The sequence below is a fragment of the Pollicipes pollicipes genome, unplaced genomic scaffold, assembly GCF_011947565.3.
Source record: "Pollicipes pollicipes isolate AB1234 unplaced genomic scaffold, Ppol_2.1 Scaffold_7261;HRSCAF=8764_pilon_pilon_pilon, whole genome shotgun sequence".
Lineage (NCBI taxonomy): Eukaryota > Metazoa > Arthropoda > Thecostraca > Pollicipedomorpha > Pollicipedidae > Pollicipes > Pollicipes pollicipes.
In genome coordinates, this window is record NW_023597054.1 from 615257 (window position 1) to 642731 (window position 27475).

At 50.4% G+C, this 27475-nt stretch overlaps 1 protein-coding gene across 1 annotated transcript in view; it reads left to right on the plus strand.

Moving 5' to 3' along the window:
• The first annotated feature begins 4618 nt into the window (after window positions 1–4618).
• The window catches only part of LOC119112290 (uncharacterized), a 43601-nt gene continuing 20744 nt past the window's right edge, over window positions 4619–27475 (plus strand). The window contains exons 1-7 of the mRNA XM_037236402.1: window positions 4619–4648; window positions 5334–5473; window positions 11931–12120; window positions 17511–17650; window positions 18975–19252; window positions 25659–25744; window positions 26108–26247. Of these exons, the coding sequence (XP_037092297.1) occupies window positions 4619–4648; window positions 5334–5473; window positions 11931–12120; window positions 17511–17650; window positions 18975–19252; window positions 25659–25744; window positions 26108–26247 (1004 nt within the window). The remainder of the gene's footprint in view (window positions 4649–5333; window positions 5474–11930; window positions 12121–17510; window positions 17651–18974; window positions 19253–25658; window positions 25745–26107; window positions 26248–27475) is intronic.

Genomic DNA, 27475 nt, shown 5'->3' on the forward strand with positions numbered 1-27475 from the left:
AGCGGCGGCCGTGCCCGGGTCGTCCGGCCTGACGGCCGGCGCGCCCCGTCCGTCCGGACACCCCGGACTGCCAGGTGAGAAGAGACGGCCGCGGGGACGGTGCGTCGGCGTCCCCCTCCCCTCGGCGGCGCTTGTGACTAGCCAGTGCCGTCGTCAGCGGGTCGTGCGAGACGGGCGCCCATTTCCTGCCGGCCGGCCGGTGGAGGTGGTGATAGCACGTACCCGGACTCCCGATATACCGGGCCCCGGAGGGGTTGGCGAGCGGACGCGCACGAGAGAGCCGGTCGATGTGGACGCGCTCGCTGTGTGAGGTGCTGGTCTGTTGTACCCTCCTGGTCCAGGTGTCAGCTTCCAGTTGAACTCGACGGCACTCTTGTGTGTTAAGGAGAGGCTGTTTGCTTCCGTCCCCGGTGGACTCGGACTCGCACAACATACTTCTGTGTTGCACGTATTGCGTTGTGCTCGCTCCGTCGGCACACTCGTTTTTTATACATATGTCAGTTGAATGCTCGTTGAGTCAGCGTCGTGCATTATACTAGGAGGTGCTGGTTAAGGACGTTGTAATGGTAACATTATATTGGCGGCTCTGAAGGTTTTGATTTGTGTCCGCTCGTCCTTGGTGTAATTACCTTCGTAATTGCATTTGCATAGCTCATAAAGAAAAGGTTCGCAGAGCTAAACATGAAGCCGATACAATCATTACACGTGCAAAACAGGAAAGATGGGAGTAATTTTCAAATACGTTCAACCGCTTACCCCCGTATGTACAAACTGGTCACCGGTTCGGTGTTTCACAAACAAACACACGCCACATTATAACCCCGCACATTGTAGTCAGCAACCAACACTACAGCGTCCCATTCGAAGTCGCCACGAAATTAGCCGCACGCTTCGCCCGTGTATCATCATCCGAGCAGTATTCCCACCAGATCACTAACACGCTTAATGCCACACTGCGCGCACTCAACTTCACATCTGCTAACACTGAGACATTCAACGTAATCTTCACACCTTACGGATTAGACCTTGCGATCAGTAAGTGCGGAAACGCTTTTGTCGATCCAGACCAGTTGGCCTACCCTTTCCTTAGAAATGTCACTAGGTTTGGACTCATCAACCTTCTGACGGCTTTTAACGATATATGGGTTAACAGATCCTTCCCTCCCTCATGGCGCTCCAGCGCACTTTTTTCCCCATACTCTAAGCTTCCCTCTGAACCTTCGAGCTATCGCCCCATCTCTCCTACCAGCTGCGCTTCTAAAATATTCGAACGAATGGTCAACGGTCGTATCAGGGTGTTCCTAGAGTCGAATCACCTTTTACCTTTTCAGAATGGCTTCCGTCCCGACAGCTCCACGGCGGACAGTCTGATCCACGGGACGCATACGAGATGTTCTCTTGCCCTTCTCCCTGGCCCGTCAAGAGACGCTGTTGTTGTTTTGAGTGCGGGACTCGGGCGCCACGTATGGGCGTCGGTTGTCGTTGGCGGCCTGGGTGGGTTAAACCTGTGCTGGCGAGCAGCAACCGACCTGGGCCACTGAGGCATTGCAAGGAGAGATGTGTGTGATATGACAGAGAGATTCGGCTGTACCCACAAGCAGTATCTCTCGTTCAGTCGTGAGTGTGGTGCGCGATGCTGTCGAAGTTTGCAGGAACAGCTTGTTTCGTCTGACGTCGCTCACAGAGAACAAATTTGCATTCTTTCCAGTGTATATTTGTACAGAACAAAATGTGTCGGAGCTCAAATCAACAAAGAAGCACCAAGTTTCAGACACGGACGCCATGGGAGGATTTTGTGATGCCAAGTTATCAGTGCTGCATGATCATTTACAGTTGATATGTGTTTAAACTCCAAACCAGGTATCTGTTGGGGGAGCTTTTGTGATTTAATAATTTGTATGCAGAAGGAAAGACAATTGTTCTTGCCAATTTCCGTCATAAATGGTAATGTCAGGCCACTGCGGTGAGTTCAGGGCAAGATTCATATGCCTGTTATAGTTCAAGAATAAAGGTTTCGAGTGAGCAAACCATGATTGCTGGCGCAGGTTATGATGGTAGTAGTTCTTGAGCAATCATTTGTTGGTGGGACATACAGTCATCTATTTCTATGGTACAATGCACCAATTTTGAAAAAGGTCAAATGGGTACTGCCAATTCTAGTGAATGCATATCTCAAGGACATAACTTTTGGGCTGTTCATATATGATGGTCTTCAACACAATTTACAGATATACGTCATCGATTGGCTCTCAAGTTAATGGTGTGCAGGGTACAATGATATAATCCAACAATTTCATGTTGAGCGGCTTGTTTACTAAACAGAAGAATTATGTTTAGAATCTAGAGTAGGCTTTTCCAGTTACAAGTGTGCTTCTATCATCACATGTGGTGCTTCAACATCTTCAAATGTGTAGCATTTCTTTTAACCAGCTCCTCCCATTGCGTTGAAGGTTGGGCTGCTCTCAGCATAACAAATTAACTTGTCTATCTTATTTAGTTCCAAAAGCAAGTGTGGATAGCATATGTGTTGTTCTATTTCAGCTTGCTTCATTTACCCAGGTCATTTCAAAACTGGATCAATAAAAAGATTATTTTTCAGCAGATGCAATGGATCACTACAGGCTGCAAATATACAAGCATGTAATAATGGCATTGCATACGGGGCGTTTGCATGAATTAGGTCATTGGAAATAAAGTTGTCTATGACTTATTGACTTATCTTCCTTGTTTTTTATTGAGAATTGAATTGGGGGTGTCCTCAAGATCAAAGAAGGTCACTTCTCAGCCCTCAGAGCTATGCTAAGGGACGCATGAATGTTTGTCAAATGACCTGAATCATACGTGAAGCCGCAGTTTTGTATAGTTCGTCACTAAAGAGTTGTATACTTCTGCAGTTAGCTGCATTTGACGGGTCTCCAAGATCAAGCGTTATCAGTGAGCTGTGTTATTGTGCAGCATTATTTGACGCATTATTTCTGTCATTTCATGTCCGATTTTATATTGAAAAGTGCACGTTCGCTAATCCTCCACTCACTTTGTTTGGAATTTGCATTTAAAAGACTGCTTATCGGACAAAGTTATCCATGTTGCAGTTGCCAGCTGAAGTGAGCGAAAATTTAATTATAGTTTGCAACAGAAGTCAACCCGACATGAGCCAAAATACTGGCTGTGGGGCATGACCATTACCAAAACAGCGACGAAATTTGCAACGCATGGTCAGGCACAATGTACCTTCTGGTATTATCAAGAAATGTCCTCACAAACTGTTTGACCAGGGATGTCTTAGGTGCAACATTGCAAAATAACCTGATTGGTTTTGCATTTTATTTGCTTCGCGTGAGCCCAGTTTGCATTTATTGCTCTCCATAAACGTCAAATTTGAAGGCGTTCAATTGCTTTCCAACACTCGACACGGGCTCAGGCCATGGTGTCGACAACGTTTGACCCCAACTACACACGGTCAACATACTGTGATCTGAAGAGACACGGCCAGCGTATAAGCGCACATGTCCGCCACTGCATACAGCACGTCACGCACGCTGGAGTGGCCTTCGGTCGATGGGCTTTCCGCTTTGTGTAGGATTGATTCCAAATCTCGGCAAGCAGCACAGGTGGTGGCCTGCACCCGCCTCCACAGTGGAGGCACGCGCATCGCCTATAACTATAGCGGGCACGGGAATTCCCATTCCAAGCACGGGACTTTCCATTCCAAGGAACGTCAATGCTCGAATGGGAAGCGACCAATATCGTTACAAAAACGGCCTCGACTGTCACGTCCTCGTAACATAAACCGCAGTGAGCGGAACCTTGAAAATCGCTCAGGCATGTGGTTCGGTCGGCAGGGATGACTATCTTCTCAACACGGTCGCTGCCTAGCATTGCTTGTGTAGTTATGAATGCAGTCGGGACGATTGCAGAGCACGTAAATCGATCAAAATTGATCGAATTTGATCGAGTGATCAATGTGCTGTGCCCAAATGTATTGCCCAGTGAGAGAAACATATTCTTTAACTCTAAAATGTTTCAGTGCTTGTGCAGTGTAAGGCACGGTAGGTACTAAAACGGAATTGAGATAACCCTTTGACAATAAGTACGCATGTCATCTTTATGAGGTAGGTTGTGTTCTATATTAATTTTCTGTCAGGACCTTTCTTACAGAATCGAAAATTTTGAAAATAAAGCGACACCAGATTCTAACCCGTGTTGACAGCGGGCTTTTACCCAGCACACACGTGATCAAATGGCACACATCTTTCACATTTTGACCGAACAAATAACGATAAATAAAAGGCGAAAGGGCAAAACACAATCCAAAGGTAGGGCGGAAGGTGTATCATGTTTTGGCGACTTAGAAAGGCCTTTCCGGGTTCGGTTTAGCGAGCACGTCCCGGACGCAACTGAAACCAAAGATCACCCCGATCACAAAATTTGTGAATCAATCCACATGCGCCTTGAAACATCTGCTGAATAGAAATATGTTATAGTGGAGAATACTGTAGTCTACCTGTACAGAGCTAGTGTGTTTTATCGCCTGTGATTTATTGTAATTTTTGATCAGAGTATGGGAAATGTTTGCCATTTGATCACTTGTTTGCAGGGGAAAAAACAGCTGTCAATAATGGCTGTCATCTGGTGTCCGCTTCATCTGGTGTGAACTTGAACATTCCGTTAGCAAAGTCCGTGACCGAAAATTAATTATAAATGCAACCTACTAAAAGAATGGCATGCATATCATTATTGTGAGGACATCTTGATTCCCTTTTGGTAGAAACAAATTTTTGTGATTAGGATTAGGGTAATCCGTGTATCGGATGATGCATCGATTTGTCATCTTCATTTCCTCTTGTGGATTTCTTACCATGACTGGATTGTCATTTCCTGCAGAAAGAAAATATAGGCTGAAGGAGCAGTTCTACCATGTCCTGGCTGAGGTTGGAGCACAAAGGGAAAAACCATATACGTGGAAAGATGTAAGTATTCCATGACCAGTTTCGTGTGTCTGATGTCTTCAAGAATCCGGGGCTTAGCATATCTATAGCAGCAGTAGGGCACGCACCCTGTTCAAGCGAAACAAGCGAGGCATCAAAGCCGATGCCTCAGTTGATGCTTTGTGGGCACACTAGGTCGATTGCGGGCACGCCATGGTACATTCCAAGCTGACAACGAGATGGAGTGGACGGCCAGTTGTATTCGCTCAGCATCCGTACTGGCGTGCGTAGGGAACATCACGGCGCCGGCGCGCTGCCGGGTCTGCCGGCGGAGTGCCGAACCGAGGCGAGCCGTGTACTGGCCGCTGAGTGGGCCGGCCCTGGTGACGCCGCACGCGTCCGCAGGTCATCACCATGTTTATCCGGTACCTGGCGCAGCGGCGGCCGAGCCTGCTGGACCCGCAGGACCGGAGCCGCGTCATCTGCGAGGGCGATCCGCTCGGCCGGGTGTTCGGCGTGCGTCACTTCACCAAGGACGAAACTAAGTATGGGAGCCGCGCCGCCGCCGCCCCACGTCAGTGCATTCGGGCCGATATTCGCCGGCCGGCAGCCCGCCGCGACTCGCCGCGGCTCGGAGGCGTCACGGCTCTGGATCGGTGCCCCCTTCCCCCCCCCGCCCCGACGCCCCAGCTGCCCACTCCGGGCTCCACGCTGTAGAGGTCGGCTCAGGAGTTGTGACTGCGGTGATGTCGCGTTCGTTTGAATGGTTCGGCAACGTCGGCTTGCCGCCGTCGTGAGAGCAGCATTTCTGGCCTCAGGCTGAAGAACTGTTTTAGTTCGGCTGCCGATTTCGCTGTCAGCACTCTGTGTGACTCCTCCAGTGTACGGAAAACTATGACCGTATGCACGACGGGCGGCTCCACCTGGGTGGGGTGTTGTGGGAGGGAGGAGCGGGCTGGTGTGTGCGTAGTGGGTTGAGAGCCAGGAGCGGGCTGGTGTGTGTGTAGTGGGGTGAGGTGGGAGGGAGGAGCGGGCTGGCGTGAGTGTAGTGGGGTGTTGTGGGAGCCAGGAGCGGGCTAGTGTGTGCGTAGTGGGGTGAGGTGGGAGGGAGTAGCGGGCTGGCCTGTGTGTAGTGGGGTGAGGTGGGAGGGAGGGGCGGACTGCCGGCCTCAGCGCCACCGACGCCCGCAGGATGGCGCCGTCCTATACCGGCGGCGCACGGATTATGCGGTCTTGGCCATCCGTCTGATGTTCTATGTCGGGGGCTCCAGGACAGATCGGCGGGGTTGGCTCATGTCGCGGCTTGCCCGGCCCTTGGACCGGTGCGGACGCGAACGGGTTGCACTCAGCGCGGAATGGCATGGACGCTCCGCCAGCTGGCGGGAGGGCTGGGCAGGCCGGCAACCTGACGCTCTATCTGTGTGGAGAGCATGCGAGAGTTCGCCGCCCCATACCTCAGTTGGTGAGGGCGCGTGCCTCCCAGCCCAGCCGTGGCGGACTGGGGCTCCCAGCCACTGAGGGCGGAGAATGACGAAGGGAGTCGTTGTTTCTCTGAACGATGATTGTCAGTCACCGCGCCAGCCGCCGCACGCTCGCGCTGTTTCCCGCCGACTGGGGTGCCTTGTGGCCGGTGGCAGCGGCCGCTCCAGGTCAGATGAGGTCCGGGTGCTGGACGGACCATGCCGAGCATTGTGGTACCTTGAACTTTTGCGCGAACTTTTTCGCTGAGTCGCAATGCCACAATTGAATGGTGCTTTCGGGCTTCACACAATGAGTGCTGCGTGAGCTCTGATATCCATATACTACATCTATCGGATGAGAAAGATGCAGACTAAATATGCAAGTAGCAATGCGGTCAAAAAACGGCTGAAAATTTGACTGGCCATATAAGAGACTGGCTGTTCGCTTCTGGTTGTGTTTGCATGATAATTTCAACGTTGGTTGTGCCGACAAACAACACCTGGGTAGCAGTGGGATTGCTTCCATTGGTGAGACACAACTGCGCGAACTGGTTTTCTCGGGACGGTCTGGCGCTCCCATTCTGCGTGCACTGAAGAGGCCGCTTGTCTTCCATGTATAAGACTCTGTTTATAACCCATGTCATATTTGAGGCAGCGAAGTCGGTTAACCATAATATATATAAACCATGCCATGACAAAACCTGACATGAAATGACATGAAAACAAAACATGACATGGGTATATAACCCACGCCATAGACAAAACGCCCCGTGAGGCAATTTTAGAGGACTTCATAACATGGACAATGTGAAGGAGACACTAAGAACAACATTTTTGGAAAGATTAAGGAGTATGTGCCCAGCAAAAATTATGTATATGTACGTATATATATATATATACATATATATAAAATAAGAGTGCAGATATTCAAGGCTACACAATGCAGCAAATTATTCATACATTTGAAGACATGGGCGTAGGAACGTTTTAAAAGGTGGGACGCCAAGCTCAGAGCGTGCTTCAGAAACTTTTCTGAAAAGCCAGCCCGATGACCGCGGGGGGGGAGGGGCAATGGGGTTAGAGATGGAGGCTGTTGTCGTTTTTCATTCAAATGTCGTGGCTGTTTTGCCAGATATGCACCTAGAGCTGTTTCTCACTGGTGCACAATCTTGTCTGTTCAACTGGTCTATGTCATTCGGCAAATAGGGCTGTTCAGCTCCCCAGAATTATTCTTCCATTTCAACATCGTCTTTCCTGAGGAGGCGAAATTCCACGCGCGGGTAGACATTTTGGTTCATTGAGGAGGCATCTGCCTCAATTTCTCCTTTAAAAACCAGGCCACAGAATGGAGACCCTTCTGTCATATATTCCTTACCTGGGCCCTGCTACCGTCCGCCGTCGGCGGGCACTGCCCTGAGCCGGCTGTCTCCCGCATGACTGACAGTATCAATATAATAACACCCGCAACAGTATTTTTTCCGAATTATCTTTCCTTATACCACACAATCGGAGAAAAAAGGCTTCGAGAGGCTGCCGGTCTTAGGTATGAATTGGCCCAACGGATATTTGATTGCCCATCATTCAACATAGACAACTTGATCTGGTTTTGCGTGTAGGCAGTGGCGTAGCCGGAGCCTAGCCAAGGAGGAGCACGGTGTTGAAAAAAACCCTTATTGTGGTGACCTCCCTCCCCTCCCTAAAATGTCCCTGGATACGGCCTACTTGTTAACCATGGACACGATTTTCCTCGTTTTATTGTTTTTTATACTTTGCGACCAGAACAGGAATACAGAAGCTACCGTGAGACCAATTCTGTTTGTATTTTGGAGTCAATGACCTGCAAAAACTAGAAGGGGAGCGATTGCACGAAATAAATCACCGGCGCCCTTACTTTACAGTGGCTTTGTGGACTTTCTGAAACGATAGAATTCAGAAGCTTTCTCAGAATTTGTGTCTGAGCTCTACAGATATTAAGAACATCGCGACGGTACATTGTAGATCGATATGCTTGATCTAAATTTGAAGATAAAATTTGTTTGTGGACCGAGTGATGAACAAGATGTATCAACATGAGCAAGCCATGATTGGCTGGAAATGTTCAACATCCAGTCAGAAACGATTAGTGATACAATTAACGTAACGTGGTTTTTTGGCATGCGCGCTCGCAAATCTTAGCAACAGCAAATCCCCACACCACGCGTTGCAGTCTCCATAGTCCGCGGAGCGTTAGCCCAGTGACTAACTTTTAGCCACGGCCTATCGGTGGACGAAAATGATGGCAATTCTGAAATAATTGCCTTCAGACACTTGCATGGATGAGTGATACAAGTTCTGTGGCATAATACTGAGGATGCGCACGCGCAAATCTTAGCGACAAAACCCTCGACGCCGGCCGCTGCAGTCTTCCGAAGCCGCGCAGCGTTGGCCCAACAGTCAATACTAAGCCGTGGCCAACGGGTGTTCGAAAATGATGACGCTTCTGAAAGGAGTGCCTTTGAACGCTTCAGAACATCAAATCTCACATTTAGAAGACAGTGTGCGTTCATATTTCACGCGCGCGATTTTTAGGCTGACGCTAAGAACGGATTGGCCGTTAAAGCGCCACAAGGTGACTCCGAAATCTGGTGAGGGAACTGGAAATGTAAAAGTAGAGTCTCTCTTCGTGGTGTGTCTGTAATTGTTAATCTGTCCAGAAGACAGATTACCACGGCGCCCGCCGTCTCATGACACTTGCAGTGGCCGACGCCGTTCGGCGTTACGGAACGTGCAACCCAGGTCATCACTGTCCTTACACTCGAGGTTGTGGGCGGGCATGTCCAAACATGTCGATGTAATTTGTTTTACTGACCCATTCGGAAAAATTAGCGTTCTCAGCCAAACTGGGATGGGCTTGTGCGTTTTTTTTACAACTCATTTCGATCCGCTCTATTTAACAGTAATGGGACTACCACTCTACTCAATAATATTGAGACCCTTATTTCTTTCCGGGCAAGGGCCCCTTGAGTGGAGCACCCGGGGCACGTTAACGTTTGAGGCCAAAAGCTGAAGGGACATTCCGTCTTATCGCAAAGTGCCTTTTGGCTGTCATTCTGGTGACACGGGGCGGGGTCTCCTGATCGGTCTTGAGGCCATTAAAAGGATATATCATAACAAATTGTTCCCATCCCTGAAAAGGTAGGCCTTCTGGTCCGCGCAGTTGGCCCTGGATCAGCACAGAAACCGTCACTGACGCAACAACATCCCCGATCGCCGCAGGTGGTCCAATAATGACAGAATTGAGTACTAATAAAGACTATATAACATGGTTTGAACATGCGCGCTCGCAAGTCAGCAACGACAGCCTCGATACCCGGCGTTGCAGTCTCCACAGGCCGCGCGGTGTCGGCCTTGCGGCTGTAACACTTACTAGTGACTAGTGAGCAAACGAAAAAAAATGACTGGTGAACTAGGTAAATCGGCATATATGTTTAATGTAGTGTGAAAGTAAGCCAAACTCAGCCTTCATCTAAAAAGTGGAGGGGGGCAGTTTACCTTGCTGGCCCTGTTGTTACGTCTGGCAAGAAAGCTCACTCACTTGAGCTGGATATATCCTGGAACAATTAAGGCATCGGCCTGTGTGGAATGACGCCATTTGCCCGGCGCAGGCCATGGTCTGAAAGTCGGAATGTCAGCGATGAACCACCCACAGGATGCGCCCTGGAGCCGTCCCAATTCAAACGCTGGACAACAAAACGTGCTGCCCGGATACATTTGGCTGTTCGGTTTGTACTTTCTTAATACTTGTTCGTATTTTTTTCATAAACAGTGCGTGCCAAGGGAGTTTCGTGGATGTTGATGATGAAAAATCGTATGAGCCTTGCTAACGTGCACTCGACAAAGCCGTCATTTCGTGGCTGATGAACTGATAATGAAAGGCTGGAAGGCTCGATGTCTGGTAGCTCCATCGGCGTGTCTTCTCCTGGTGGATACGTATCAGGAGACGGCTACCAAACACCGTCTCCGAGTCGAGCACCTGGCTCAGAGACACCGAGCGCGTCTCGATGCCAGGTGTTCGCCAGGTCTTGGCGGAGCGTGCCCCTCCCCCGACTCAGGATGCGCTCCGAGCGGGCATTCGGCTTCGAGGCATGGTCTGGCGCGGCACGAGGAGACCGGGACACTCGTGCGCCCCCGGCACGCCACTGACAGTAGCTGACTCAGGACGACCAGGTGACAGTCGCTCTCTGCACTGCTGGAGCACGGAAACGGAACGGTCGAGGCAGAGAGGGCGTATCAGCTCTGTGGGGTTTGATGTGCTTTGGTCAAGTTGAGAGAGCTCAACCAGCGTTTGCCATGATAAATTGGCTATTCTACTTTCGGCCCGGAGAGTGTGCGAAATTGAGGGGTTGTGCGGCGGTGGAGCGGCCCGTGTCGTCTTGTGTCAGGAGATCCGACAGGCTGTCGTGCTCTTCAGTCAGAGCGATGCTGCTCTGGCGTCAGGCGGCCGCTCAGCCTGTCACCGGCCACGTGTCCGTGACAGCTAACCGGCCCGTACGCCGGAATAGAGTCGAAATCATTTGCAAGTCGTCTTCAAACACTTCGGCCCGGTGGAGAAACGCGTGCAGAGCAACTCAAGGCAAAGTTGGCTAGCAGACCGCGAAGTCGCCTGACAGTATTTTAATAGATAGGATTTTTTGTTTGTTTGCTGCTCACTTATTGCGTTTGGCGGACTGCTCACGAAAAACTATCCCAGATATATGACACATTTTGAGTAGTGTCGTTTGACGGTTGGTCTCGTCTAAGGGCCGTTTGGTCGTGGACACCTTGTGGAGAACACGTGTGTCCCTTGTGTGAAGGCCTGTGACGTATTTATCCGCCGCCAGTCTGTGCAGTGACGTTTGCCTGTAAATGCTTATTTTGGTACGTGCGTGATGCAGATGGTCCAGATTGTATCCATCTGGTCTGTCAGTCCGTGTAAAGGCACCGAAGTTGTGCCCGGTGGGTGGATCGGATGCGGAGAGATTGTGCTTGCCCCTTTCACCTTGCCCTCCTAAGCGTACGCTACGCAGTGAACAAGACGCGCGCTCGCGCTTGCGGGCGCCCTCAACGGACAGTTGCTGTTTTGCCCGGTTGAGGAAGTGTATTACATAGCGTTTGCACTCGGCGTTTAAATGGTTATTCCACTGTGGGCCGGTCTTGTCGGCGCATGTTATACGTGTATGTGTGTATTGCAAGATGTGCATAAGCTCCTCTCGTTAAAGAAAGTTGAAGTGCTCATTTCATCATTTATGTAATCATGATGTTTAGCTAATACTGGAACTTCCAGTCTTTGCCCATTTCAAACCAGGCCTTCCAGTCGATGTTGACCCATTTCCTGTCTAGGTGACGTCATCAGTGGCTGTGGCACGTAGGCAACGCTTCTTTTGGTGGGGCCTGCTTCACACCGCCAAGGCCGTGAACCTAGCGCCCTTTGGACGCAGCGAGTCCGCGCCACGCATAGTAGCGCGTGGCGCCGCCGCCGGCCGCCGGTGCTGTCCTCTATGACGGTGTCATTTCGGCTCGGCAGGTCCTTGGTACTGCAGCACCTGTCGCCGGTGGATGAGGAGCGGCCGGCTCCGATTGCCCCTACTGCCGCCGACGCCGCCGACGCCGCTGCCGCCGACGCCGGTGTCAGCAAGCGCGGTGCAGCCGATGAGCCATCCGCCGACGGTCCGGACAGGAAGCGTAGCTGTCCGGACGAGCGGACGGCCGAGCCGGCCGCACCCGGACCCTCCGGCCTGGCGGCGGGCGCGGCCGGCCTCTCCGGCCCAGCGGCGGCCGTGCCCGGGTCGTCCGGCCTGACGGCCGGCGCGCCCCGTCCGTCCGGACACCCCGGACTGCCAGGTGAGAAGAGACGGCCGCGGGGACGGTGCGTCGGCGTCCCCCTCCCCTCGGCGGCGCTTGTGACTAGCCAGTGCCGTCGTCAGCGGGTCGTGCGAGACGGGCGCCCATTTCCTGCCGGCCGGCCGGTGGAGGTGGTGATAGCACGTACCCGGACTCCCGATATACCGGGCCCCGGAGGGGTTGGCGAGCGGACGCGCACGAGAGAGCCGGTCGATGTGGACGCGCTCGCTGCGTGAGGTGCTGGTCTGTTTTACCCTCCTGGTCCAGGTGTCAGCTTCCAGTTGAACTCGACGGCACTCTTGTGTGTCAAGGAGAGGCTACTTGCTTCCGTCCTCGGTGGACTCGGACTCGCACAACATACTTCTGTGTTGCACGTATTGCGTTGTGCTCGCTCCGTCGGCACTCTCGTTTTTTTATACATATGTCAGTTGAATGCTCGTTGAGTCAGCGTCGTGCATTATACTAGGAGGTGCTGGTTAAGGACGTTGTAATGGTAACATTATATTGGCGGCTCTGAAGGTTTTGATCTGTGTCCGCTCGTCCTTGGTGTAATTACCTTCGTAATTGCATTTGCATAGCTCATAAAGAAAAGGTTCGCAGAGCTAAACATGAAGCCGATACAATCATTACACGTGCAAAACAGGAAAGATGGGAGTAATTTTCAAATACGTTCAACCGCTTTACCCCCGTATGTACAAACTGGTCACCGGTTCGGTGTTTCACAAACAAACACACGCCACATTATAAAACCCCGCACATTGTAGTCAGCAACCAACACTACAGCGTCCCATTCGAAGTCGCCACGAAATTAGCCGCACGCTTCGCCCGTGTATCATCATCCGAGCGGTATTCCCACCAGATCACTAACACGCTTAATGCCACACTGCTCGCACTCAACTTCACATCTGCTAACACTGAGACATTCAACGTAATCTTCACACCTTACGGATTAGACCCTGCGATCAGTAAGTGCGGAAACACTTTTGTCGATCCAGACCAGTTGGCGTACCCTTTCCTTAGAAATGTCACTAGGTTTGGACTCATCAACCTTCTGACGGCTTTTAACGATATATGGGTTAACAGATCCTTCCCTCCCTCATGGCGCTCCAGCACACTTTTTTCCCCATACTCTAAGCTTCCCTCTGAACCTTCGAGCTATCGCCCCATCTCTCCTACCAGCTGCGCTTCTAAAATATTCGAACGAATGGTCAACGGTCGTATCAGGGTGTTCCTAGAGTCGAATCACCTTTTACCTTTTCAGAATGGCTTCCGTCCCGACCGCTCCACGGCGGACAGTCTGATCCACGGGACGCATACGAGATGTTCTCTGCCCTTCTCCCTGGCCCGTCAAGAGACGCTGTTGTTGTTTTGAGTGCGGGCTCGGGCGCCACGTATGGGGGCGTCGGTGTCGTTGGCCGGTGGGTGGGTTAAACCTGTGCTGGCGAGCAGCAACCGACCTGGGCACTGAAGGCATTGCAAGGAGAGATTGTGTGTGATATGACAGAGAGATTCGGCTGTAACCCACAAGCAGTATCTCTCGTTCAGTCGTGGGTGTGGTGCGCGATGCTGTCGAAGTTGCAGGAACAGCTTGCCTTCTTCTGACGTCGCTCACAGAGAACAAATTTTACATTCTTTCCAGTGTATATTTGTACAGAACAAAATGTGTCGGAGCTCAAATCAACAAGAAGCACCAAAGTTTCAGACACGGACGCCATGGGAGGATTTTGTGATGCCAAGTTATCAGTGCTGCATGATCATTTACAGTTGATATGTGTTAAACTCCAAACCAGCGTATCTGTTGGGGGAGCTTTTGTGATTTAATAATTTGTATTGCAGAAGGAAAGACAATTGTTCTTGCCAATTTCAGTCACAAATGGTAATGTCAGGCCACTGCGGTGAGTTCAGGGCAAGGTTCATATGCCTGTTATAGTTCAAGAATAAAGGTTTCGAGTGAGCAAACCATGATTGCTGGCGCAGGTTATGATGGTAGTAGTTCTTGAGCAATCATTTGTTGGTGGGACATACAGTCATCTATTTTCTATGGTACAATGCACCAATTTTGAAAAAGGTCAAAATGGGTACTGCCAATTCTAGTGAATGCATATCTCAAGGACAACTTTTGGGCTGTTCATATATGATGGTCTTCAACACAATTTACAGATATACGTCATCGATTGGCTCTCAATTAATGGTGTGCAGGGTACAATGATATAATCCAACAATTTCATGTTGAGCGGCTTGTTTACTAAACAGAAGAATTATGTTTAGAATCTAGAGTAGTCTTTTCCAGTTACAAGTGTGCTTCTATCATCACATGTGGTGCTTCAACATCTTCAAATGTGTAGCATTTCTTTTAACCAGCTCCTCCCATTGTGTTGAAGGTTGGGCTGCTCTCAGCATAACAAATTAACTTGTCTATCTTATTTAGTTCCAAAAGCAAGTGTGGATAGCATATGTGTTGTTCTATTTCAGCTTGCTTCAGTTACCCAGGTCATTTCAAACTGGATCAATAAAAGATTATTTTTCAGCAGATGCAATGGATCACTACAGGCTGCAAATATACAAGCATGTAAATAATTGGCATTGCATACTGGGCGTTTGCATGAATTAGGTCATTGGGAATAAAGTTGTCTATGACTTATTGACTTATCTTCCTTGTTTTTTATTGAGAATTGAATTGGGGGTGTCCTCAAGATCAAAGAAGGTCACTTCTCAGCCCTCAGAGCCATGCTAAGGGACGCATGAATGTTTGTCAAAATGGCCGAATCATACGTGAAGCCGCAGTTTTGTATAGTTCGTCACTAAAGAGTTGTATACTTCTGCAGTTAGCTGCAATTGACGGGTCTCCAAGATCAAGCGTTATCAGTGAGCTGTGTTATTGTGCAGCATTATTTGACGCATTATTTCTGTCATTTCATGTCCGATTTTATATTGAAAAGTGCTCGTTCGCTAATCCTCCACTCACTTTGTTTGGAATTTGCATTTAAAAGACTGCTTATCGGACAAAGTTATCCATGTTGCAGTTGCCAGCTGAAGTGAGCGAAAATTTAATTATAGTTTGCAACAGAAGTCAACCCGACATGAGCCAAAATACTGGCTGTGGGGCATGACCATTACCAAAACAGCGACGAAATTTGCAACGCATGGTCAGGCACAATGTACCTTCTGGTATTATCAAGAAATGTCCTCACAAACTGTTTGACCAGGGATGTCTTAGGTGCAACATTGCAAAATAACCTGATTGGTTTGCATTTTGTTTGCTTCGCGTGAGCCCAGTTTGCATTTATTGCTCTCCATAAACGTCAAATTTGAAGGCGTTCAAATTGCTTTCCAACACTCGACACGGGCTCAGGCCATGGTGTCGACAACGTTTGACCCCAACTACGCACGGTCAACATACTGTGATCTGAAGAGGCACGGCCAGCGTATTAGCGCACATGTCCGCCACTGCATACAGCACGTCACGCACGCTGGAGTGGCCTTCGGTCGATGGGCTTTCCGCTTTGTGTAGGATTGATTCCAAATCTCGGCAAGCAGCACAGGTGGTGGCCTGCACCGGCCTCCACAGTGGAGGCACGCGCATCGCCTATAAATATAGCGAGCACGGGACTTCCCATTCCAAGCACGGGACTTTCCATTCCAAGGAACGTCAATGCTCGAATGGGAAGCGACCAATATCGTTACAAAAACGGCCTCGACTGTCACGTCCTCGTAACATAAACCGCAGTGAGCGGAACCTTGAAAATCGCTCAGGCATGTGGTTCGGTCGGCAGGGATGACTATCTTCTCAATACGGTCGCTGCCTAGCATTGCTTGTGTAGTTATGAATGCAGTCGGGACGATTGCAGAGCACGTAAATCGATCAAAATTCATCGAATTTGATCGAGTGATCAATGTGCTGTGCCCAAATGTATTGCCCAGTGAGAGAAACATATTCTTTAACTCTAAAATGTTTCAGTGCTTGTGCAGTGTAAGGCACGGTAGGTACTAAAACGGAATTGAGATAACCCTTTGACAATAAGTACGCATGTCATCTTTATAAGGTAGGTTGTGTTCTATATTAATTTTCTGTCAGGACCTTTCTTACAGAATCGAAAATTTTGAAAATAAAGCGACACCAGATTCTAACCCGTGTTGACAGCGGGCTTTTACCCAGCACACACGTGATCAAATGGCACACATCTTTCACATTTTGACCGAACAAATAACGATAAATAAAAGGCGAAAGGGCAAAACACAATCCAAAGGTAGGGCGGAAGGTGTATCATGTTTTGGCGACTTAGAAAGGCCTTTCCGGGTTCGGTTTAGCGAGCACGTCCCGGACGCAACTGAAACCAAAGATCACCCCGATCACAAAATTTGTGAATCAATTCACATGCGCTCTGAAACATCTGCTGAATAGAAATATGTTATAGTGGAGAATACTGTAGTCTACCTGTACAGAGCTAGTGTGTTTTATCGCCTGTGATTTATTGTAATTTTTGATCAGAGTATGGGAAATGTTTGCCATTTGATCACTTGTTTGCAGGGGAAAAACAGCTGTCAATAATGGCTGTCATCTGGTGTCCGCTTCATCTGGTGTGAACTTGAACATTCCGTTAGCAAAGTCCGTGACCGAAAATTGATTATAAATGCAACCTACTAAAAGAATGGCATGCATATAATTATTGTGAGGACATCTTGATTCGCTTTTGGTAGAAACGAATTCTGGTGCATAGGATTAGAGTAATCGGTGTATCGGATGATGCATCGATTTGTCATCTTCATTTCTTCTTGTGGATTTCTTACCATGACCGGATTGTCATTTCTTGCAGAAAGAAAATATAGGCTGAAGGAGCAGTTGTACCACGTCCTGGCTGAGGTTGGAGCACAAAGGGAAAAACCATATGAGTGGAAAGATGTAAGTATTCCATGGCCAGTGTCGTGTGTTTGATGTCTTCAAGAATCCGGGACTTAACGCATCCATAGCAGCAGTAGGGCACGCATCCTGTTCAAGCGAAACAAGTGAGGCATCAAAGGCCATGTCTCAGTTGATGCTTTGTGGGCACACTAGGTCGATTGCGGGCACGCCATGGTACATTCCAATCTGACAACGAGATGGAGTGGACGGCCAGTCGTATTCGCTCAGCATCCATACTGGCGTGCGTAGGGAACATCACGGCGCCGGCGCGCTGCCGGGTCTGCCGGCGGAGTGCCGAACCGAGGCGAGCCGTGTACTGGCCGCTGAGTGGGCCGGCCCTGGTGACGCCGCGCGCGTCCGCAGGTCATCACCATGTTTATCCGGTACCTGGCGCAGCGGCGGCCGAGCCTGCTGGACCCGCAGGACCGGAGCCGCGTCATCTGCGGGGGCGATCCGCTCGGCCGGGTGTTCGGCGTGCGTCACTTCACCAAGGACGAAACTAAGTATGGGAGCCGCGCCGCCGCCGCCCCACGTCAGTGCATTCGGGCCGGTATTCGCCGGCCGGCGGCCCGCCGCGACTCGCCGCGGCTCGGAGTCGTCACGGCTCTGGATAGCTGCCCCCTTCCCCCCCGCCCTTCCGGCCTTTCGGCGGTGGCTTCCGGCCTTTCGGTCTCAATATCAAGGCCTTTCCGGGTTCGGTTTAGCGAGCACGTCCCAGACGCAAATGAAACCAAAGATCACCCCGATCACAAAATTTTGTGAATGTGAAATGATATTGAGACCCTTATTTCTTTCCAGGCAAGGGCCCCTTGAGTGGAGCACCCGGGGCACGTTAACGCTTGGCTGACTTAAGGGCTGAAGGGACATTCCGTCCTACCAACGCAAAGCAACTGAAGGCAAAGTGGGTTAGCAGACCGCCAAGTCGCATCACATTATTGTAATAGATAGCATTTTTGGTTTGTTTGCTGCTCACTTATTGCGTCTGGCGGACTGTTCACGAAGGACATATGACGCATCTTCGAGTAGTGTCGTTTGACGGTTGGTCTCGTCTAAGGGCCGTTTGGTCGTGGACACCTTGTGGAGAACACGTGTGTCCCTTGTGTGAAGGCCTGTGACGTATTTATCCGCCGCCAGTCTGTGCAGTGACGTTTGCCTGTAAATGCTTATTTTGGTACGTGCGTGATGCAGATGGTCCAGATTGTATCCATCTGGTCTGTCAGTCCGTGTAAAGGCACCGAAGTTGTGCCCGGTGGGTGGATCGGATGCGGGGAGATTGTGCTTGCCCCTTTCACCTTGCCCTCTTAAGCGTACGCTACGCAGTGAACAAGACGCGCGCTCGCGCTTGCGGGCGCCCTCAACGGACAGTTGCTGTTTTGCCCGGTTGAGGAAGTGTATTACATAGCGTTTGCACTCGGCGTTTAAATGGTTATTCCACTGTGGGCCTGTCTTGTCGGCGCATGTTATACGTGTATGTGTGTATTGCAAGATGTGCATAAGCTCCTCTCGTTAAACAAAGTTAGTTTGAACGCCAGAAGTGCTCATTTCATCATTTATGTAATTTTGGTGTTTAACTAATACTGGAGAACTTTCAGTCTTTGCCCATTTCAAACCAGGGCTTCCAGCATATGCTGACCCGTTTCCTGTCTAACTGACGTCATGAGTGGCTGCGGCACGTACGCAGCGCTTCTTTTGGTGGGCCTGCTTCACACCGCCAAGGCCGTGAACCCAGCGCCCTTTGGACGCAGCGAGTCCGCGCCACGCATAGTAGCGCGTGGGCCGCCGGCCGCCGGTGCTGCCCTCTATGACGGTGTCGTTTCGGCTCGGCAGGTCCTTGCTGCTGCAGCACCTTTCGCCGGTGGATGAGGAACGGCCGGCTCCGGTTGCCGCCGCCGCCGCCGCCGACGCCGACGTCGACGCCAATGTTAGCAAGCGCGGTGCAGCCGATGAGCCATCCGGCGACGGTCCGGACAGGAGGCGTAGCTGTCCGGACGAGCGGACCGCCGAGCCGGCCGCACCCGGACCCTCCGGCCTGGCGGCGGCCGTGTCCGGGTCGTCCGGCCTGACGGCCGGCGCGCCCCGTCCGTCCGGACACCCCGGACTGCCAGGTGAGAAGAGACGGCCGCGGGGACGGTGCGTCGGCGTCCCCCTCCCCTCGGCGGCGCTTGTGACTAGCCAGTGCCGTCGTCAGCGGGTCGTGCGAGACGGGCGCCCATTTCCTGCCGGCCGGCCGGTGGAGGTGGTGATAGCACGTACCCGGACTCCCGATATACCGGGCCCCGGAGGGGTTGGCGAGCGGACGCGCACGAGAGAGCCGGTCGATGTGGACGCGCTCGCTGTGTGAGGTGCTGGTCTGTTGTACCCTCCTGGTCCAGGTGTCAGCTTCCAGTTGAACTCGACGGCACTCTTGTGTGTTAAGGAGAGTCTATTTGCTTCCGTCCTCGGTGGACTCGGACTCGCACAACATACTTCTGTGTTGCACGTATTGCGTTGTGCTCGCTCCGTCGGGACACTCGTTTTTTTATACATACGTCAATTGAATGCTCGTTGAGTCAGCGTCGTGCATTATACTAGGAGGTGCTGGTTAAGGACGTTGTAATGGTAACATTATATTGGCGGCTCTGAAGGCTTTGATTTGTGTCCGCTCGTCCTTGGTGTATAGAAGGCCGCTAACTCAACATAAAAATTCAGGAGTAGGAGCGTTTGCGAGAAGAATTATGCATATAGATAGACAGTAGTACTAGCCTTATTCGTCGTAGAAAAACCTGGAGAATTGATATGTTGATGCGATGATATTTCCCCAACATACTTCTGTCGGAACAAATAGCAGTAGCGAATTCAAAATAGCCAGCCGATGACCCTCCTGGATTTTTAGTCGTTTTTTATTGCGGGCCACAGTTTTAACAGGCCACCAACATTCAGTGATGAAACGAATTCAAGTAGGCAGACATCACTCGTCAGTCAAACATGCAAACAATTGCAAGTAAACAGGCGTCACGTGCCACTGATACATGTAAATTTATTTACATGTAGAACTGATGCATGTAAAGACAAATAGTTTTACATTAAATTACACATGTAAAGCTATTTCAATGGAGCGGGCATTGCGCATCACGCGTCAGGTATCCCGCGGTGGGCCCGCCTCCCCGCCCTCTCACCCCAACACACCGGTGTTGGTCCACCCCACCCGTACCGGCGTCCCAAGAAGCCCCATCCGATGTCCCAGCCGCCGCGCCCCCGACGCCAACCTCCCGGGTCAGTCCCTCACTTGAACGCCGAGCCCGACCCGTTACGCGCTCCGGCCGTCGCGCCCCGCGTTCGCTCTGTCACCGCTGTTCCGCTGGATGGTCTCCCTCCACTCTGAATGAATCCCGCGAAATGAATCCCCAGTTCGGTGAATCAAAAACAAACCACTGATAGCCACCGTTCAAGCAACATTATTTAAGAACTCTGACTCTTTTAATTATAGCCTTTTGATCAACGGTTACTGCCTCCGCACACATAACGTAAACGAAACAACGCGCCGAGGCCGTTCGGCTTGTTTGTCTCAAATAACCTTTTGCATCGTCAAGTTCATTTTAATGAGAATTTCCATTCAGTTGCAATGAACGTAAAATTAGCACATTTAGACCTTACTCTTCTTTCTATATGCTTAAGCCCTACTAACCCTGTCTCCTCAGCTGATCTCTCCGCCTTACTCGCACAAATTCCCTCGCTCCGTCTCCTTGGGGATCTGAACGCCCATCATCGCGCATGGGTTGTAACACGACGCAAACAAGGGGAGAGTTTTACAGACACTCATGGACACTTACGACCTCATATGTATCAACAGACTGACGCCTACGCATGCTCATCACCACGGAGGCACAGTGACGCACGCTGGTATAGATGTGGCCTTGACAATACCACGCATAGCACCACTCTACGTACAATGTTCAACCGGACCCGCTTATTAGTGACCATTACCCAATCCACATGAATGTAGAGGTCCAATGAGGGCAAACAGACTTTAATTTACTTCCCCGATGGAATGTTTGCAAAGCAGACTGGGCATCTTTCCAAAATCAAATAGATGAGGTACACCATCCAGGCACAATTCCCGAACTCCCTACATTTCTAGACAATGCCTTAGCCACAGCGCACCAGTTTGTTCCACACACTCATCGTCGACCAGTGCACAAGCATGCGTCCTGGTGAAACGATGAGTGTCAGCGCGCAGTAGCTTTACGACGCCGTGCTATGCGTGCCTTTCGTAATTGCATTTGCATAGCTCATAAAGAAAAGGTTCGCAGAGCTAAACATGAAGCCGATATAATCATTACACGTGCAAAACAGGAAAGATGGGAGTAATTTTTAAATACGTTCAACCGCTTTACCCCCGTATGTACAAATTGGTCACCGGTTCGGTGTTTCACAAACAAACACACGCCACATTATAAAACCCCGCACATTGTAGTCAGCAACCAACAATACAGCGTCCCATTCGAAGTCGCCACGAAATTAGCCGCACGCCTCGCCCGTGTATCATCATCCGAGCAGTATTCCCACCAGATCACTAACACGCTTAATGCCACACTGCTCGCACTCAACTTCACATCTGCTAACACTGAGACATTCAACGTAATCTTCACACCTTACGGATTAGACCCTGCGATCAGTAAGTGCGGAAACACTTTTGTCGATCCAGACCAGTTGGCGTACCCTTTCCTTAGAAATGTCACTAGGTTTGGACTCATCAACCTTCTGACGACTTTTAACGATATATGGGTTAACAGATCCTTCCCTCCCTCATGGCGCTCCAGCACACTTTTTTCCCCATACTCTAAGCTTCCCTCTGAACCTTCGAGCTATCGCCCCATCTCTCCTACCAGCTGCGCTTCTAAAATATTCGAACGAATGGTCAACGGTCGTATCAGGGTGTTCCTAGAGTCGAATCACCTTTTACCTTTTCAGAATGGCTTCCGTCCCGACCGCTCCACGGCGGACAGTCTGATCCACGGGACGCATACGAGATGTTCTCTGCCCTTCTCCCTGGCCCGTCAAGAGACGCTGTTGTTGTTTTGAGTGCGGGCTCGGGCGCCACGTATGGGGGCGTCGGTGTCGTTGTTGGCCGGTGGGTGGGTTAAACCTGTGCTGGCGAGCAGCAACCGACCTGGGCACTGAAGGCATTGCAAGGCGAGATTGTGTGTGATATGACAGAGAGATTCGGCTGTAACCCACAAGCAGTATCTCTCGTTCAGTCGTGAGTGTGGTGTGCGATGCTGTCGAAGTTGCAGGAACAGCTTGCCTTCGTCTGACGTCGCTCACAGAGAACAAATTTTACATTCTTTCCAGTGTATATTTGTACAGAACAAAATGTGTCGGAGCTAAAATCAACAAGAAGCACCAAAGTTTCAGACACGGACGCCATGGGAGGATTTTGTGATGCCAAGTTATCAGTGCTGCATGATCATTTACAGTTGATATGTGTTAAACTCCAAACCAGCGTATCTGTTGGGGGAGCTTTTGTGACTAAATAATTTGCATTGCAGAAGGAAAGACAATTGTTCTTACTTGCCAATTTCAGTCATAAATGGTAATGTCAGGCCACTGCGGTGAGTTCAGGGCAAGATTCATATGCATGTTATAGTTCAAGAATAAAGGTTTCGAGTGAGCAAACCATGATTGCTGGCGCAGGTTATGATGGTAGTAGTTCTTGAGCAATCATTTGTTGGTGGGACGTACAGTCATCTATTTTCTATGGTACAATGCACCAATTTTGAAAAAGGTCAAAATGGGTACTGCCAATTCTAGTGAATGCATATCTCAAGGACATAACTTTTGGGCTGTTCATATATGATGGTCTTCAACACAATTTACAGATATACGTCATCGATTGGCTCTCAATTAATGGTGTGCAGGGTACAATGATATAATCCAACAATTTCATGTTGAGCGGCTTGTTTACTAAACAGAAGAATTATGTTTAGAATCTAGAGTAGTCTTTTCCAGTTACAAGTGTGCTTCTATCATCACATGTGGTGCTTCAACATCTTCAAATGTGTAGCATTTCTTTTAACCAGCTCCTCCCATTGCGTTGAAGGTTGGGCTGCTCTCAGCATAACAAATTAACTTGTCTATCTTATTTAGTTCCAAAAGCAAGTGTGGATAGCATATGTGTTGTTCTATTTCAGCTTGCTTCAGTTACCCAGGTCATTTCAAACTGGATCAATAAAAGATTATTTTTCAGCAGATGCAATGGATCACTACAGGCTGCAAATATACAAGCATGTAAATAATTGGCATTGCATACTGGGCGTTTGCATGAATTAGGTCATTGGGAATAAAGTTGTCTATGTCTTATTGACTTATCTTCCTTGTTTTTTATTGAGAATTGAATTGGGGGTGTCCTCAAGATCAAAGAAGGTCACTTCTCAGCCCTCAGAGCCATGCTAAGGGACGCATGAATGTTTGTCAAAATGGCCGAATCATACGTGAAGCCGCAGTTTTGTATAGTTCGTCACTAAAGAGTTGTATACTTCTGCAGTTAGCTGCAATTGACGGGTCTCCAAGATCAAGCGTTATCAGTAAGCTGTGTTATTGTGCAGCATTATTTGACGCATTATTTCTGTCATTTCATGTCCGATTGATATTGAAAAGTGCACGTTCGCTAAACCTCCACTCACTTTGTTTGGAATTTGCATTTAAAAGACTTCTTATCGGACAAAGTTATCCATGTTGCAGTTGCCAGCTGAAGTGAGCGAAAATTTACTTATAGTTTGCAACAGAAGTCAACCCGACATGAGCCAAAATACTGGCTGTGGGGCATGACCATTACCAAAACAGCGACGAAATTTGCAACGCATGGTCAGGCACAATATACCTTCTGGTATTATCAAGAAATGTCCTCACAAACTGTTTGACCAGGGATGTCTTAGGTGCAACATTGCAAAATAACCTGATTGGTTTGCATTTTATTTGCTTCGCGTGAGCCCAGTTTGCATTTATTGCTCTCCATTAACGTCAAATTTGAAGGCGTTCAAATTGCTTTCCAACACTCGACACGGGCTCAGGCCATGGTGTCGACAACGTTTGACCCCAACTACACACGGTCAACATACTGTGATCTGAAGAGACACGGCCAGCGTATTAGCGCACATGTCCGCCACTGCATACAGCACGTCACGCACGCTGGAGTGGCCTTCGGTCGATGGGCTTTCCGCTTTGTGTAGGATTGATTCCAAATCTCGGCAAGCAGCACAGGTGGTGGCCTGCACCCGCCTCCACAGTGGAGGCACGCGCGTCGCCTATAAATATAGCGAGCACGGGACTTCCCATTCCAAGCACGGGACTTTCCATTCCAAGGAACGTCAATGCTCGAATGGGAAGCGACCAATATCGTTACAAAAACGGCCTCGACTGTCACGTCCTCGTAACATAAACCGCAGTGAGCGGAACCTTGAAAATCGCTCAGGCATGTGGTTCGGTCGGCAGGGATGACTATCTTCTCAATACGGTCGCTGCCTAGCATTGCTTGTGTAGTTATGAATGCAGTCGGGACGATTGCAGAGCACGTAAATCGATCAAAATTCATCGAATTTGATCGAGTGATCAATGTGCTGTGCCCAAATGTATTGCCCAGTGAGAGAAACATATTCTTTAACTCTAAAATGTTTCAGTGCTTGTGCAGTGTAAGGCACGGTAGGTACTAAAACGGAATTGAGATAACCCTTTGACAATAAGTACGCATGTCATCTTTATAAGGTAGGTTGTGTTCTATATTAATTTTCTGTCAGGACCTTTCTTACAGAATCGAAAATTTTGAAAATAAAGCGACACCAGATTCTAACCCGTGTTGACAGCGGGCTTTTACCCAGCACACACGTGATCAAATGGCACACATCTTTCACATTTTGACCGAACAAATAACGATAAATAAAAGGCGAAAGGGCAAAACACAATCCAAAGGTAGGGCGGAAGGTGTATCATGTTTTGGCGACTTAGAAAGGCCTTTCCGGGTTCGGTTTAGCGAGCACGTCCCGGACGCAACTGAAACCAAAGATCACCCCGATCACAAAATTTGTGAATCAATCCACATGCGCTCTGAAACATCTGCTGAATAGAAATATGTTATAGTGGAGAATACTGTAGTCTACCTGTACAGAGCTAGTGTGTTTTATCGCCTGTGATTTATTGTAATTTTTGATCAGAGTATGGGAAATGTTTGCCATTTGATCACTTGTTTGCAGGGGAAAAACAGCTGTCAATAATGGCTGTCATCTGGTGTCCGCTTCATCTGGTGTGAACTTGAACATTCCGTTAGCAAAGTCCGTGACCGAAAATTGATTATAAATGCAACCTACTAAAAGAATGGCATGCATATAATTATTGTGAGGACATCTTGATTCGCTTTTGGTAGAAACGAATTCTGGTGCATAGGATTAGAGTAATCGGTGTATCGGATGATGCATCGATTTGTCATCTTCATTTCTTCTTGTGGATTTCTTACCATGACCGGATTGTCATTTCTTGCAGAAAGAAAATATAGGCTGAAGGAGCAGTTGTACCACGTCCTTGCTGAGGTTGGAGCACAAAGGGAAAAACCATATGAGTGGAAAGATGTAAGTATTCCATGACCAGTGTCGTGTGTTTGATGTCTTCAAGAATCCGGGACTTAACGCATCCATAGCAGCAGTAGGGCACGCATCCTGTTCAAGCGAAACAAGTGAGGCATCAAAGGCCATGTCTCAGTTGATGCTTTGTGGGCACACTAGGTCGATTGCGGGCACGCCATGGTACATTCCAATCTGACAACGAGATGGAGTGGACGGCCAGTCGTATTCGCTCAGCATCCATACTGGCGTGCGTAGGGAACATCACGGCGCCGGCGCGCTGCCGGGTCTGCCGGCGGAGTGCCGAACCGAGGCGAGCCGTGTACTGGCCGCTGAGTGGGCCGGCCCTGGTGACGCCGCGCGCGTCCGCAGGTCATCACCATGTTTATCCGGTACCTGGCGCAGCGGCGGCCGAGCCTGCTGGACCCGCAGGACCGGAGCCGCGTCATCTGCGGGGGCGATCCGCTCGGCCGGGTGTTCGGCGTGCGTCACTTCACCAAGGACGAAACTAAGTATGGGAGCCGCGCCGCCGCCGCCCCACGTCAGTGCATTCGGGCCGGTTTTCGCCGGCCGGCGACCCGCCGCGACTCGCCGCGGCTCGGAGTCGTCACGGCTCTGGATCGGTGCCCCCTTCCCCCCCCCCCCCGCCCCGACGCCCCAGCTGCCCACTCTGGGCTCCACGCTGTAGAGGTCGGCTCAGGAGTTGTGACTGCGGTGATGTCGCGTTCATTTGAATGGTTCGGCAACGTCGGCTTGCCGCCGTCGTGAGAGCAGCATTTCTGGCCTCAGGCTTAAGAACTGTTTTAGTTCGGCTGCCGATTTCGCTGTCAGCACTCTGTGTGACTCCTCCAGTGTACGGAAAACTATGACCGTATGCACGACGGGCGGCTCCACCTGGGTGGGGTGTTGTGGGAGGGAGGAGCGGGCTGGTGCGTGCGTAGTGGGTTGAGAGCCAGGAGCGGGCTGGTGTGTGTGTAGTGGGGTGAGGTGGGAGGGAGTAGCGGGCTGGCGTGAGTGTAGTGGGGTGTTGTGGGAGCCAGGAGCGGGCTAGTGTGTGCGTAGTGGGGTGAGGTGGGAGGGAGTAGCGGGCTGGCCTGTGTGTAGTGGGGTGAGGTGGGAGGGAGGGGCGGACTGCCGGCCTCAGCGCCACCGACGCCCGCAGGATGGCGCCGTCCTATACCGGCGGCGCACGGATTATGCGGTCTTGGCCATCCGTCTGATGTTCTATGTCGGGGGCTCCAGGACAGATCGGCGGGGTTGGCTCATGTCGCGGCTTGCCCGGCCCTTGGACCGGTGCGGACGCGACGGGTTGCACTCAGCGCGGAATGGCATGGACGCTCCGCCAGCTGGCGGGAGGGCTGGGCAGGCCGGCAACCTGACGCTCTATCTGTGTGGAGAGCATGCGAGAGTTCGCCGCCCCATACCTCAGTTGGTGAGCGCGCGTGCCTCCCAGCCCAGCCGTGGCGGACTGGGGCTCCCAGCCACTGAGGGCGGAGAATGACGAAGGGAGTCGTTGTTTCTCTGAACGATGATTGTCATCACCGCGCCAGCAGCCGCACGCTCGCGCTGTTTCCCGCCGACTGGGGTGCCTTGTGGCCGGTGGCAGCGGCCGCTCCAGGTCAGATGAGGTCCGGGTGCTGGACGGACCATGCCGAGCATTGTGGTACCTTGAACTTTTGCGCGAACTTTTTCGCTGAGTCGCAATGCCACAATTGAATGGTGCTTTCGGGCTTCACACAA